The 13,900-nt window shown below is 37.0% G+C and overlaps 2 protein-coding genes across 2 annotated transcripts; one reads left to right on the top strand and one right to left on the bottom strand.

Moving 5' to 3' along the window:
- Positions 1-6,593: 6,593 nt before the first annotated feature.
- LOC112756829 (uncharacterized) lies at positions 6,594-8,545 on the top strand. Its single transcript, XM_025805445.1, has 2 exons — positions 6,594-7,448; positions 7,496-8,545. The coding sequence occupies exons 1-2, from the start codon at positions 6,594-6,596 to the stop codon at positions 8,543-8,545; spliced, it is 1,905 nt and encodes a 634-aa protein (XP_025661230.1).
- A 3,433-nt stretch (positions 8,546-11,978) lies between these two features.
- LOC140179919 (uncharacterized) lies at positions 11,979-13,116 on the bottom strand. Its single transcript, XM_072220011.1, has 2 exons — positions 12,710-13,116; positions 11,979-12,627 (listed from the first exon to the last, which is right to left on the bottom strand). Exons 1-2 carry the CDS (start codon positions 12,731-12,733, stop codon positions 12,166-12,168), a joined length of 486 nt encoding a protein of 161 aa, XP_072076112.1. The 5' UTR covers positions 12,734-13,116; the 3' UTR covers positions 11,979-12,165.
- Between the last annotated feature and the right edge of the window lie 784 nt (positions 13,117-13,900).

Here is a 13,900-nt window from a genome sequence, read left to right as displayed (position 1 = left end):
AAATGTGATTATAGTAGAGTGCGTATTGATCCCCCTTGGACTCTTGGTTCAAATCTTCATAAATAAGTTGGATTGAGCCTAAAAATAGGCTTAAAATTGCGAGTCATGTGCCTTTTTAAATGAGGCACGAGACTGAAGAGATGCGTACGCACGACTGGAGAGCGATGCGTACGTACGACTATTAGAGCTTCACAACTTTACTTCTTCATGAATCTTTCACTTTTGCATGCGTTTCCTCCATCTTTCCAATCCATCATTGCCTTCTAAACCTTAATTCACTCAAACAAACATATTAAGGCATCGAATGGGATAAAAGTGAATTAAATTTGACCATTTAAAGCATAAAAAGTATGTTTTTAACAATTAAGCACAATTAGAAAAAATTCACGAAAGTATGTATTTTTCATGAATAAATGCAAGATAAGTTGATAAATTTCACTCTTTTCAACCCAAAAATCATCGTAAAATATGGATTTATCAATTCTCCTACACTTAAACACTAGCATGTCTTCATGCTAAGCATTAAGAAAGATAAGATCAAGGGATGTCAACACTTATTAGATACAAGCTATCTATATGCATTCAACTATTCTACTTAATTCTATCTCATTCTATCCACTTGGATAAAAATAAATCAATTTCCAAGAACATATATGAGCATATAGGCTAAAAATAATATAATAATCAATTCAATTCCATCAATTAAATTGAGTTAAAAAAGATTGTGAACTTGCAAGATAAGATCTCATGAGAAAGGGAAGCATAGAATTGAGCAATCAAATCTCTCACCGGATGTGTTTACTCTCTAATTGCTCTAGTATTTAGGGTTGATTCACTCAATTCTCTTCTACCCTTACTTTCTAAAACTTGTTCTTCTTCTAACAATCAACAAATATTCAATGTATGCATACAAATATTATGAGCACTTTAGAGGGTTACAATGAGGCTAAGGTAAAGGTAATGATGTATTTGGTCAAGTGGATTAAAAATTTGAGGCTTTGATTAGCTTAGACTCCCACTTAACCTATAACAACCTATTTAATCCTAATGCAACATCCTAACTACCCATAATTCACTTTTCACATACTCATGCATGTTTTTTTCAATTTACATCACATATACATCTATTTCTAAAATATTTTTTTGGGGTATTATTTATCCCCTTTTTTGTTTCTTTTTTTCTTTTTGAATATATACATGATGTATTTTTTTTCTTTTTTTTTTCTCTACCAATGTTTCTAAATTCCCCCACTTAGATGATGCAACATCTATTAGCCTAATCTAATCAAAGATCAAATTAGGAACATTCATAATTTTTCACTTAGGAGAGTGTTGTGCTAAAATTAAGAACAAAAGGGGAATTCATTAGGCTCAAAATTGGGTAATAATGGTAGATTAATAAGGTATGGCTATTTGGGTGAGTGAGTTAATATGAAATTATGGTCTCAATCATATAGATACTTACATACACAATATTAGACATAAAAAATAAAACAAGTCAAAGATTGTAATTATAGAGAGAGTAATATACACAATAATGAAAATAGTGGTTAAAATAATACAATGACACATTAAAGGCTCAATTCTCACTTGGCTGTGTGTTTTAGCTCTAATCTATGTTCCACAATCCTTATTCAAGCAAGTTCAATAAAAAGTTTTAACTTAAATCAATGAGATGTCCATAATTAAAGTAAACATTTTATCAAACACTTAGTGTGCAAAAAGAAAAAATATGATAAATTACAAAAATTAATAAAAACTATAGCTAACCAATACAAGAAATTAATACCAACAATTTAAACAAGTATATATAAAACTTAAAACATCAACTTCATTTATGGAAATTCAAAATTCATAGGTTCCAAAATAGCAAAACAAAACAAGATAACTGCCACTAAATTATAAGAGAATTAGGATGTAAGAACACAAAACCAAGTATCAAAATTTACAATTAAACAAGAGTAAAATTCAAAACTAGTAACAAAATTGAATTGAACCTAGCAAAACCTAGAGAGAAGTTGGAGTTTCTCTCACTAAACTATGAACAAAACCTTAAAAAAAACTATGAAAATGTGATTATGGTATAGTGTGTCTTGATCCCCCTTGGACTCTTGGTTCAAATCTTCATAAATGAGTTGAATTGGGTCAAAAAATGGGCCTAAAATCGCGAGTCACATGCCTTTTTAAGTGAGACACGAGACTGGAGAGATGCATACGCACAACCCATGCGTACGCATGACTGGCAGATCTTCACAACTTCATTTCTTCTTGAATCCTCCACTTTTGCATGCTTTTCCTCCATCTTTCCAATCCATCATTGCCTTCTAAACCTTAATTCTCTCAAATAAATATATCAAGATATCGAATGAGATAAAAATGAATTAAATTTAATAATTTAAAGCATAAAAAGTATATTTTTAATAATTAAGTACAATTAGAAAAAATTCACAAAAGTATGCATTTTTTATTAATAAATACAAAATAAATTGATAAATTTCACTCTTTTCAACCAAAAAATCACTGTAAAATATGTATTTATCAAGACGTCTACCAAGGAAACACGCAGTGAGGTGTATGAATGATACCTTCTAGGTCGATCCAAGTTGTCTCCTTCTTTCTTCCTTTGTTCCTTTTCTTTATCTCGGAATTGATATGGATTGTCCTGTCCAGCCATAGGCTTCCTTATTTGAGCAGTCTCTTCCGTGTTGATATATTTTTTAGTTCACACTTGTACCTGTACAAAGAGGTCGAGTGCCTCTCAGATATCGATTGAGAGAAAGGACCATCCATGATGTCGTTAACAATCCCCATGATGGCTACTTCAGTTGGTAGGTTTTAAATTTGCAAACAAGCCTTATTGAATTTCTCCATGTAGGCCTTGAAAGATTTTCTGACTTCCTACTTTACCTCAAAGAGGCTCGGAGCGTGTTCAGTTTTATCTCTCTGAATAGAAAAGCGTGTGAGGAAGCTCTCTGCCAAATTATCAAAACAAGTTACTGACCTATGAAAAAAGCTATCAAACTACTTCATCATCGTCTTGGTCAGTATTGTCAAAAATGATTTACACCAGGTTGCATCTGATGTATCTGCCAAGTACATACGGCTTCTAAAGTTGCTTAGGTAGTACGGTGCTGTGGGTTTGTGGTGCCATCAAAAAGATTCATGTCTGGACTCTTAAAACTTCTAGGCACCTTAGCCCACATGATGTCTTTTGAAAATAGGTCTTCACTTCCTAAAGAGGTCGGCTCACGATCTTCACGGACTCTTTTGGCCCTAAGGTTAGACTCTAGCTTTTTCAATTTTTCCTTAAGTTCTCGATGACTTCTCAGCTCCCTTTGAAGTTGTCGTTCAGGTTCTCGTTGTCGCTCTATTTTGTCTTCTAGTTGCTTGAGTCACCCCTAATGGCCATGAACCAGTCTCGTGATCTCATCTACATTTCTTTCTCCATGCTTTGCTGGGATGTATATTTGAGAACTTACCCTTAGTCCTCCTTGTTTTCTGTGATTTCTCCCAGAATCTCGATGAAACAAAAGGGCTTGGTCATCATTATAATGATCTCCACTTTTAGACTCTGAATCTGACGTCGTGTGTCCATCTTATTGCTAGTCGTCCGCCATTGTCAAAGGTTAGACTCCAGGTCCCACGACATCGGCGCCAATATTCCAAGGTAATACCTGAAACCAAGGTGATTTAGGCCTAGACATGAAGTCCAGGCTACCTTGGATGAAGGTTGCAACTTGTTCACCAGAAGGGTGAAGTTGTCCGACATCCTCGAGTGGATGATAGTGTGGGGTACTTGCAAGAGATTCTGATTCTTAAGTTAGCAAGAGTTTAAACAGGTTTAAGTGAATTAGGATTAAGAAATACATTAATTTGATAGGGTATTTATAGAGAAAAGTGATGACTTGGCCATCACTTTGAAAGTTCCTCACTAACAGTAGTAGGTAGTTTCTTTTTCAGTATCGAAAAGTTATCTTGCATTAGGATGGTGGTTGAGGTATTGTTGGCTTCTGAGGCTGTGGATGACTAGGTCTTTCTTGCCATGCCAATCGGGTCGGACGCGGATCCTGATACTCGTATTTCGAATTGATGATATTTTAACCCATGTAGTTTTGGACTAGACTTTTTTGGATTTGGATAGCTTTGAGACCCATTAAAGACGGACTAACTCTTTTGGACCATGATTTGGTTATTGGCCATTACCTAAACAACTTTGTCATTCTCTTTTTTTTTTTCTTTTCTTTCTTGTTGGCTTATGAAAAATGTATTTAATTTTTTTTATTAATTATTGGTTAGAGAAAACTACCATGATTATTTTTTTTAATAAATAACAAAAATACACACAAACAGTGACGGATTTAGTTGAAAGAGTATGGGGACAAATTCCTCCACTAGATTTTAAAACATTTTCATGTAATATATAGTAATAAAATTTATTTGCGCTCATTATATAATTAAATTTTACTCTATTATGTTATTGAATTATTTTATTAGATTTAATTTTACAAATATATAAAACTTTTGTGTTAAATTAATTTTAAATTTAAATTATTTTATTAAAATTGTTTTAAAAAGAAATATTAGAGAACTAATATTTATTTTTATACTATTAAAATTTAAAATTTAAGATTTATAATGTAATATTTAAGATTTAAAGTGTTGCTCAAAAATAATAAATTTTATTAGTCGAAGCATTGCTCTTATTTTAATATTAAATTAAAAATGACTAATAAAACTATTAATACTATGTTGACTATTTAATAAAAGGGAAGTTCTCTGGTGCTGATGCTGGTTATCAGCATGGTATGCTTTTAAGGTGTGTCATAATGAGAAGGTGACGTGTGGAAGGTAGTTTGGTACGTGGGTTATAGTTAGGTGTTGGTTAAGGATAGTGGATTTTGGGCATTTTTTTTTTCTATGAGCTCGATGATGATATTTATTGTTTTGTAATGCAAAATAGATATGATTAGAGGTCGAGAATGTAAGAAAATATTTTTTAAAAATAATGAAAAATAAAAAATATTGAGCATTTTTTTTGACGATCACTACCTTAAGTGTATTTTTGGACTAAAGTTTGGAGTAGTAATGATTTAATAGGTGAGAGAAAAAAAATTTAAAAAACATTGTTCTTTATGATAAGAGTAAATTTACGGTTAGCTGATTCTTTCTCATATAAATAGAATGTTTTTAGCCCTGCTAGATAGTGAATTTGCGGGTTATAATAACAGTTTAGATGGCTAATGTGTTGATTAGAAGTGGGTGCTATGTGTATTTTGCTGAATTTTATGTTGTAATTAGATTATATTTGATGTTAATAAAGTATTATGTATTGCAATTTATGTGTCAATTCTCTAACGGCATAAAAAGCCATATGAAAGTAGATTGCAGTGGAAATTTTTTTTTTGGAAATTAAGTTTGAAAATTTAAAATTAAAATGTACTACTGAAGGTTCAATGAATTTAAAAATACTTGAAACTAGGGTTGAAATATGTTAAATTTACCTTAACTTTGTTAACAAATTAATTAAAAAAAGATTAGTTAAGCACAAGTATTAGCAGATGGTGGTGGAAAAAATTTTAAGGACATTAGGATTTAAAATTCAAATTGAAATAATAGAGGTACAATGAAATAAATATTTTGAGAATAGGTTTGAAAATATTTAAATTTCGTAAACATATTTAATAAATAAATTGAAGAAAAAATGGTTAAGCATAACCCATGTACCAGCAGTCACCTTTCACGCATCACCTTCTCACTATGACACATCTTGAAAGTATACCATGCTGATAACCAGCATCAATACCAAAGAACTTTTCTTAATAAAAAATCAAAAATCAAAATAAATATGTAACTAATTTTAATTACTCTAAAAGTCCAAACCCAACCCTCTGCTGCTGCTGCTACCTTTTACTACTCTATTACCTTTCGCATTTTTTAATTTATTTTCAATTGTTCTGCATTTTGTTTAGTAATTATATTATTGTGTATTTTTTTGGTTCGTGCTTATTTATAATAAAATTTTATTAAAATTTTTTCTACCATTGATTTGCTTTGTATTTTATATTCATATTGTACTTTAGATTTTTATGAAATTGTGAACTGTATTTGATATGGCAGTTATCAATACGAGTTATAACTCGGTATCGCACGTTATAACTCGGCTTTTATGAGCTATAACTCAGCCATTTAATATTCCCGTCATAATCGACGTCCAAACGGATAACAGTCAGTTACATTATCAACCCTTTTAAACCCGACGATAATGCTCGGAACAGAACGGACGAGAAACCCATCATATAAAAGCAAGGTAAGATATTTTCTTGAGACAATTTGAATAATACATTATACTGACTTAAGCTTTGGAGCGCCCTTGCAGGTACACTCCTCCCCCTCTCCATTGCTCACACTCTCACGTCACGTCAGAAAGAAAAGCTCGGATACAAGGATCGGACGTTCAGCCTCCAGGGTGATAGTTCGGCAGTCATCCGTCACTGGAAGCCGATCTATTTCGCAGGCAAGAACAATTGGCGCCCACCATGGGGCCAAAAAACTAGATCTTTTTCTTTTTGGTCCCAATACTTTCACTCGTATCCATGGCTGATGTGCTACCTCCTTCCCCATCCGAACTTCTTCGGATGGTAACAGAGCTACAACAAGTCAATCAGCGTATGGCAAAAAAAAATCAAAGAATGGCTACCCAAATCGCCGAGCTGAACAATGCTCGGATCGAAAATAACAACACTCATCAACAACAACCAGAAGATAATGAACATCATTCCGACCCCTCCCACGTCTCGGAGACGATTCGAGTTGAGGGAGCTCAGCCTGAAGACGAGAATGAAGAGCCCAACGAACCCGTGGGACCCTTCACACCAGAAGTGATAAACTTCGAACTACCACGAAGATTCACCCTACCACTGACCCTCACACCTTACGATGGGCTCGGAGATCCGAAAAAGTTTCTCAAAAAATTCCCATCAATAATGATCGTTAACGGTGCATCTGATACTGTGTTATGCCGCTGTTTTCCGAATTATTTAGACGGTCCTGCACTTGATTGGCTTTGTGCTTTGCCTGCAGGTTCTATCTCACAATTTCAGCAGCTGGCCAAGCTATTTGAAGAACACTTCGCTGGATCTGCAATTTATCTGCATGACTCGGATTATTTGAATACGATCAAGCAGGGACAAAATGAAAGCCTGAAGGACTACATGACTCGCTTCATGAAAGTCGCCATCAGCATACCCGACCTCCACCCCGAGGTCCATCTGCATTCAATCAAAAGCAGATTCCGACCTAGGAAGTTCCAAGAAACCATCGTGGTAGCAAGCCAAAGACCCTTTCCAAGTTCCGCGAGAAAGCCAAAGGCCAAATTGATATCGAGGAACTCAGACAAGCTCGGAAGTCTGACAAAACATATTACAGAGACGAAGATAAAACTCCGAGCAGTAAGAAAAGTTTCAAACTAACCCCTCGATTTGATTCTTATATGCAGTTCAACACTAAGCGAGAGGACATAATCAAAGAGATTCTGAATTCAAAACTAATCAAGCCACCAAGGAAAGCCGGTACCTACCAAGATACTAAGAATGTAGACAAATCTAAATATTGTGCTTTCCACCAGAAGCACGGCCACGCTACTGACGATTGCGTGGTGGCAAAAGACCTCTTGGAACGACTAGCTCGGCAAGGTCACCTTGACAAGTACATTGGAGGTCACATCCAAAGACGTACAACACCTTCCACAGCCAATGATTCGTCCGAACAACAACACCGACGAAAAGAGAAGGTACCCTCAAGCCAACATGAAAAACCCCGAGGTATAATTAATTGTATTTCAGGAGGATACGCTAGTGAAGGATCCTCAAACTTGGCCAGGAAGAGATCGTTCCGAGCAATATGCTCGGTAGATGGACCACATCGCGAAGCTCATGTCGCAACCCAACTCCCGCAAGTGACGTTTACGCACACAGATTTCGATTCCATCATACAGAACCTAGATGACCATGTGGTTATCACGCTTCAATTGGGAGATCTGTTGGTAAGGAAAGTACTTCTAGATCCCGGGAGCAGCGCCGACGTTCTGTTCTACTCAACATTCCAAAAAATGAAGCTCAGCAACAACATCCTCCTGTCAACAGGGGGAGACCTTGTCGGTTTCAGCCCATATAATCTTATACTTGGCCGACCTTTCTTAAACAAGTTCGGCGCAATTGTATCTACAGTTCACCTGTGTGTTAAGTTTCCTCTGCAGGACGATCATGTTGTAACAATTCACGGAGATCATAAAGAGGCACGACAATGCTACAACATCAGCATTAAGCTCCCAAATCGTTCAAAACAACAAGTCAACAATGTCCACCTCACCACCAACAGCTCGGCATTAGCCGACCTAGATCCAAGAGCCGACTTTCTTGAACGACCTATGCCATCCGGTGACTTACAGAAAGTATATTTCAATAATGATCCTAACAAATTTACTTATGTAGGTACATCAATAAGCGCGGTTGAGCTAAAAGCCATAACCACCTTTCTACAAGAATAAGCCGACCTATTTGCATGGACGCCTTCTGACATGCCCGGCATCGACCCACAAATCATCAGCCATAAATTGGCTATAAACCCATTCGCACGACTAGTGCAGCAGAAGAAAAGAAAACTCGGCGATGAAAAGAAAAAAAAGCATCACTAGAAGAAACTCAAAAGCTGATTAATGCAGAATTCATTAAAGAAATCAGATTTACTACCTGGCTGACCAACATGGTAATGGTAAGGAAACAAAATGGTAAGTGGCGCATGTGCGTCAACTTTACTGACTTAAACAAAGCATGCCCGAAAGATTCTTATCCTTTACCATCCATAGACTCTTTGGTAGATAACGCTTCCAGTTATGCTACCTTAAGCTTTATGAATGCCTATTCGGGTTATAATCAAATCCTTATGCACCCCTCTGATTAAAGTAAAATGGCATTTATCACTGAATTTGGTAACTACTGTTATAAAGTTATGCCCTTTGGATTAAAGAATGCAGGAGCAACTTACCAGCGTCTTATGGACAAAGTCTTCGCCAAACAGATCGGAAGAAATATAGAAGTGTATGTCGATGACATGGTTGCCAAGACAAAAATTGGTAAGAACCATATCGACGACTTAACAGAGATCTTCGGCCAAATATGCCACTACAACATGCATCTAAACCCGGAGAAATGCGCCTTCGCTGTTCAAGGTGGTAAGTTCTTAGGTTTTTTATTAACAAGCAAGGGCATTGAGGCGAATCCTGACAAATGCCGAGCAGTTGTAGGGATGACAAGCCCAAAAACAATAAAAGAAGTCCAACGCCTCACAGGAAGACTTGTTGCACTATCCAGATTTGTCCCATGTTTAGCTTCAAAGTCTATTCCTTTTTTCCAAACAATAAAAAAGAAAAACAAATTTCAATGGAATGACGATTGTCAGAGAGATTTTAATACACTAAAAACAACTCTCTCACAACTGCCGATTTTGCAAAAACCCTTACAAGGAGAAGATTTATTCCTGTATTTATCAGTTACTGATTGGGCGATAAGCTCTGCTCTTGTTACAGAAAAGGACAAAACTCAATATCCAATATACTTCGTCAGTAAAATTCTCCAACATGCCGAACTCAACTATCCGAGGATAGAAAAGCTGGCTTTAGCATTAATATTTTCAGTAAGAAGACTCCGACCTTATTTCCAGAGTCATGTCATCTATGTCAGGACCAATCACCCATTACGCCAGGTGCTACACAAACCAGAAATTGCAGGCAGACTTATTAAGTGGTCAATCGAATTATCCGAGTTCGACATCAGGTACCAATCAAGAGGACCGATTAAGTCACAATTTTTGGCTGACTTTATTGCAGAACTTACGATACCTTCAGAAGACGACCATACAAAACAATGGACTTTATATGTGGACGGCTCATCAAACAATGAGGGCTGTGGTGCCGGAATCCGTCTGTAGGCCGACGATGGCTTTATTATCGAACATTCCTTACACCTATCTTTTAAAGCCAGCAACAATCAATCCAAATATGAAGCCCTCGTCGCAGGACTCCGACTTTGTTTAGATCTCCAAATATCAGCCATAAAGGTATACTGCGACTCCCTATTGGTAGTACAGTAGGTAAACGACCTTTTCCAAGTAAAAGATCCTCTTCTTTCAAAATACCTACTGTTAGTAAAAGATTTAACTGCAAAATTTTCAAAATTCGAAATACAACACATACCACGAGAACAAAACCAAAGGGCCGACATCTTATCTAAACTCGGCAGCACACAATCCGACTTATCTACATTACATCAATTTACTATAACCTCTCCAAGTGTTAATCTAACAGATGTGTTAAGTGTTACACAGGAAAAAGAATGGCAGAATGAATTTATACAATATCTACAAACAGTTCATGTACCAGATAACATCGAGAATGCAAAAAGGTTCCAAAGACAAGCATCTTTTTTCACATTACCCAACGGAACTTTATACAGGCGAGGATACACTCGCCCATTGCTAAAATGCCTTACCAAAGCTGAAGCTGATATAGCATTGTCCGAAGCACATGAAGGAATTTGAGGAACACACACGGGAGCTCAGAGTTTAACCTCAAAAATCCTCCATGCCGATTTCTTTTGGCCGACTTTAAAACATGATAGCCAAAACAAGGTTCGGACTTGTGACAATTGCCAGAAACATGCACCACTCATACACATTCCTGTCGAGCACCTACATCATTCTGACGTTAGTTGGCCCTTCAACCAATGGGGGCTGGATATACTCGGGCCGTTCCCAACGGCACCGGGCCAGGTAAAATTTCTCATAGTTGCAATTGATTATTTCTCAAAGTGGGTTGAAGCCCAACCTTTAGCCAGGATTACATCCTAACAAATGATTTCTTTCGTTTGGAAAAGTATTATTTTCCGTTTCGGCATTCCTCACCATATCATCACTGACAATGGTCGCCAGTTCGCCGATCAGAAATTTCAATCTTTTTTGCAGAACCTTAAAATCAAACAACATTTTGCCTCCGTTGAACATCCTCAGACAAACGGATTAGCAGAGGCCGCAAATAAGGTCATATTACATGCACTCAAGAAGAAGTTAGATGATGCTAAAGGACTCTGGGCCGAGCTAATACCTGAAATTCTTTGGGGATATAATACAACATCACAATCATCAACAAAAGAGACGCCATTCCGACTTATGTATGGCTCTGAAGCTATGATACCACTGGAGATCTCACAAGGCTCCACTAGAACTCAGCTCGGTAACCAAGATGAAGCTCGGCGAGCCGAGCTAGATATCATCGAAGAAATAAGGGACATAGCAACGCTACGACAATGCGCGGCACAACAGACAATAGCTCGGCGACACAATAAATCGGTAAGAAGCCGATCGTTTCAAAAAGGCGACTTAGTACTTCGAAAGACAGAGATGGCACGGAGACCACCATCCCATGGAAAACTCGCAGCAAACTGGGACGGTCCATACCAAATTATAGAAGTCCTCGGCAACAGAGCATACAGACTAGAATCGATAAATGGTACACCGCTACCCAATACATGGAATATTTCCTCGCTTAAGAAATTTATAGTTAAAAGTCAGGGATAGGCTTGTACTCTTTTTCCTACTACCAAGATTTTTCCCAAAGAATTTTGCTTGGAGAGGTTTTAACGAGGCTAGCTTACCTGCACCTTTGTTTTCAAAGGTCCACCAATTTATTGTATATGAGCAATAAAATTTATCTCATTCTTTTAAACTAAAGTATATACCAAATGTATTCCTCAATCATTTTGATAATTTCTTTCACAATTAACAGAATAGATACAAATTTATCTATTGTCAATCTCAAATACATTCAAACGACGAACATTTTTGTCTAATTGCAATCTATCTATAATCGGCAATCATATCATACAAACAAAAAGGGAATATTCTTAACAGAAATTCAAATCAAAAGCTTTTTCAAACAACTCAAAAGCGATTCCCAACATACTATATGAACAAAGTCAAACAACTCTATCAGCAAAACTACAAACTTCAAGTAGCAATTATCACAAGGTATTATCCATTACATCGATGGCAACAAAGTATTCAAAACAAAAACAGTTCTACTAAACAGAACATTACAAATGGCACAAAAGCATACTAAACATTCTCAGCCTCATCTTTGGCAACACCATCATCCTCGACCATCTTTCCATCTCGGACGATCTTTCCAGGATCCATCTCAGACGGATCCACTTCTGGTGCAAGGAACTTCGCCTGTAAACATGCTCTTTCAAATCCCTCAACAAATGAGTCCAAAATTTCATCACCTTTCTTTTTCTCCATCTCTTTAAGCCGAGCAGTTACCTCAATCAGTCGAGATTCCATGCTCGCCAAATCAGCTTCCTTTTTCTTCAAATCCTCAACGTCCTTAGCATAGTTATCTTTTGTCTCTTTCAACTGCTTCTCAGTATCAGTCAACTTAGTCTGTAACTCGGCAACAATACCTTTGCTCTTACTCAACTCTTCTTTCAACAATAAATATTCCTTGTTTTCAACAGTCACTTTCTTATGTTTCAACTCCTGGCTATGCCCTAGACTGGCTAACCGCAAACCAACAACCTACAAACCATAATAACTCCAGGTCATATAAAATATCCTACTACCAAAATAGAATAACTGTATAAACAAGGTCGGACATTACCTGCATATATTGCCCGATCGCCATTTCACCGACCTCGTTCGCCAGAGAAACATCGGCTAAAGACTAACAATACTCGTCCGCCACAGCCATATAAGGATAATCCTTCCTCCATAAAGACAAACCCTCGCTCTGATTAGACATTTCATTAAGCTTTTTATGGTTAACCATAAAAGCTTGAATTTCTTCTAAGGAAACCCCCTGCTCCTTTCCACTAGAGTCCTCAGACAACTCTACCACGTCTGACTTCCTCTTCTTTGGAATCACTTTTCTACGCCCCTAACGAGGCTGACTAACTTCTCCAACCACCGCCCCTTTTTCACGGTTTGACGACGACACTTCTTTTTCCAAATTCTTACTTTTAAATCGAGACCTCAGAGATGCAGCTGAAATGCCCGGGTATTTATCACCTGCAGAACAAATACACCATCTGTCAGAAACTCCTAGAAAAATAATATACAAACAAAGAAAACCCCAAACTCACCCAACTACTCTAAGACAGCATCTTTATCTTCTTCCCACTTGAGTAACTCATACATAGAAATCAGATCCTTACGATCAATATTCTCAACCAAGAACTCAATCAAACACACATTTTTCGAAGATATAATCTCGGGACCGAGTATATTTTGAGGTTCCGAGCACCACCATAACGGAAACCTCTCCGCCAGATTCTCATCAACATAAAAGGGAAAGTCTTTTTCCAAATTCCTAACCTTAAGATACATTTCCTTAAAATCCTTAAAAGAGGATTTATATAACTTGAATATACCAAATCCAGGGGTACTGTTGAAATTAATCCAACCCCCTTTCCACACCCCCTTTGCTTGAAATAGAGAAAAGAACAAATCCACTAATGGCGTCTCCTCAAGAAATTCCATCAGAATCTCGAAGGAACGTAAGAACTCCAAGCCATTAGGATGAAGCTGAGATGCAGCACAGTTTAACTGTTTCAACACCTGACACTCAAACTCCGTAAATGGCAACTTCACTCTCAACTCTTCTAGAACACAGCTGTGCATGTAGAAAAATTCGAATCCCTGCCCCTGATAATAAACCCTATCATCACTATTACATGGCAATAACTCAACTTGTACCCCAGTACCAGCCCTTACAACCTTCGCTGCGTTCACCTCCTTAACAGCAGCATCATCACGAAATAAGGACACTCGGGACTTCACATCCTCACTAACT

Source organism: Arachis hypogaea, chromosome 16 (assembly GCF_003086295.3).
Source record: "Arachis hypogaea cultivar Tifrunner chromosome 16, arahy.Tifrunner.gnm2.J5K5, whole genome shotgun sequence".
NCBI lineage: Eukaryota > Viridiplantae > Streptophyta > Magnoliopsida > Fabales > Fabaceae > Arachis > Arachis hypogaea.
The sequence above is the reverse complement of the archived record's forward strand: the minus strand, read 5'-3'. Positions and strand labels throughout refer to the sequence as shown.

What these genes read in the sequence shown, in the direction of transcription:
- LOC112756829 (XM_025805445.1), top strand. Translation starts at nt 6,594, where the DNA reads ATGGCTGATGTGCTACCTCCTTCCCCATCCGAACTTCTTCGGATGGTA. An exon ending in CGAAGATAAAACTCCGAGCA is followed by an intron (nt 7,449 to 7,495) that starts GTAAGAAAAGTT and finishes TCTTATATGCAG; the next exon opens with TTCAACACTAAGCGAGAGGA.
- LOC140179919 (XM_072220011.1), bottom strand. Translation starts at nt 12,733, where the DNA reads ATGGCGATCGGGCAATATATGCAG. An exon ending in CGATCGGGCAATATATGCAG is followed by an intron (nt 12,628 to 12,709) that starts GTAATGTCCGAC and finishes TATGGTTTGTAG; the next exon opens with GTTGTTGGTTTGCGGTTAGC.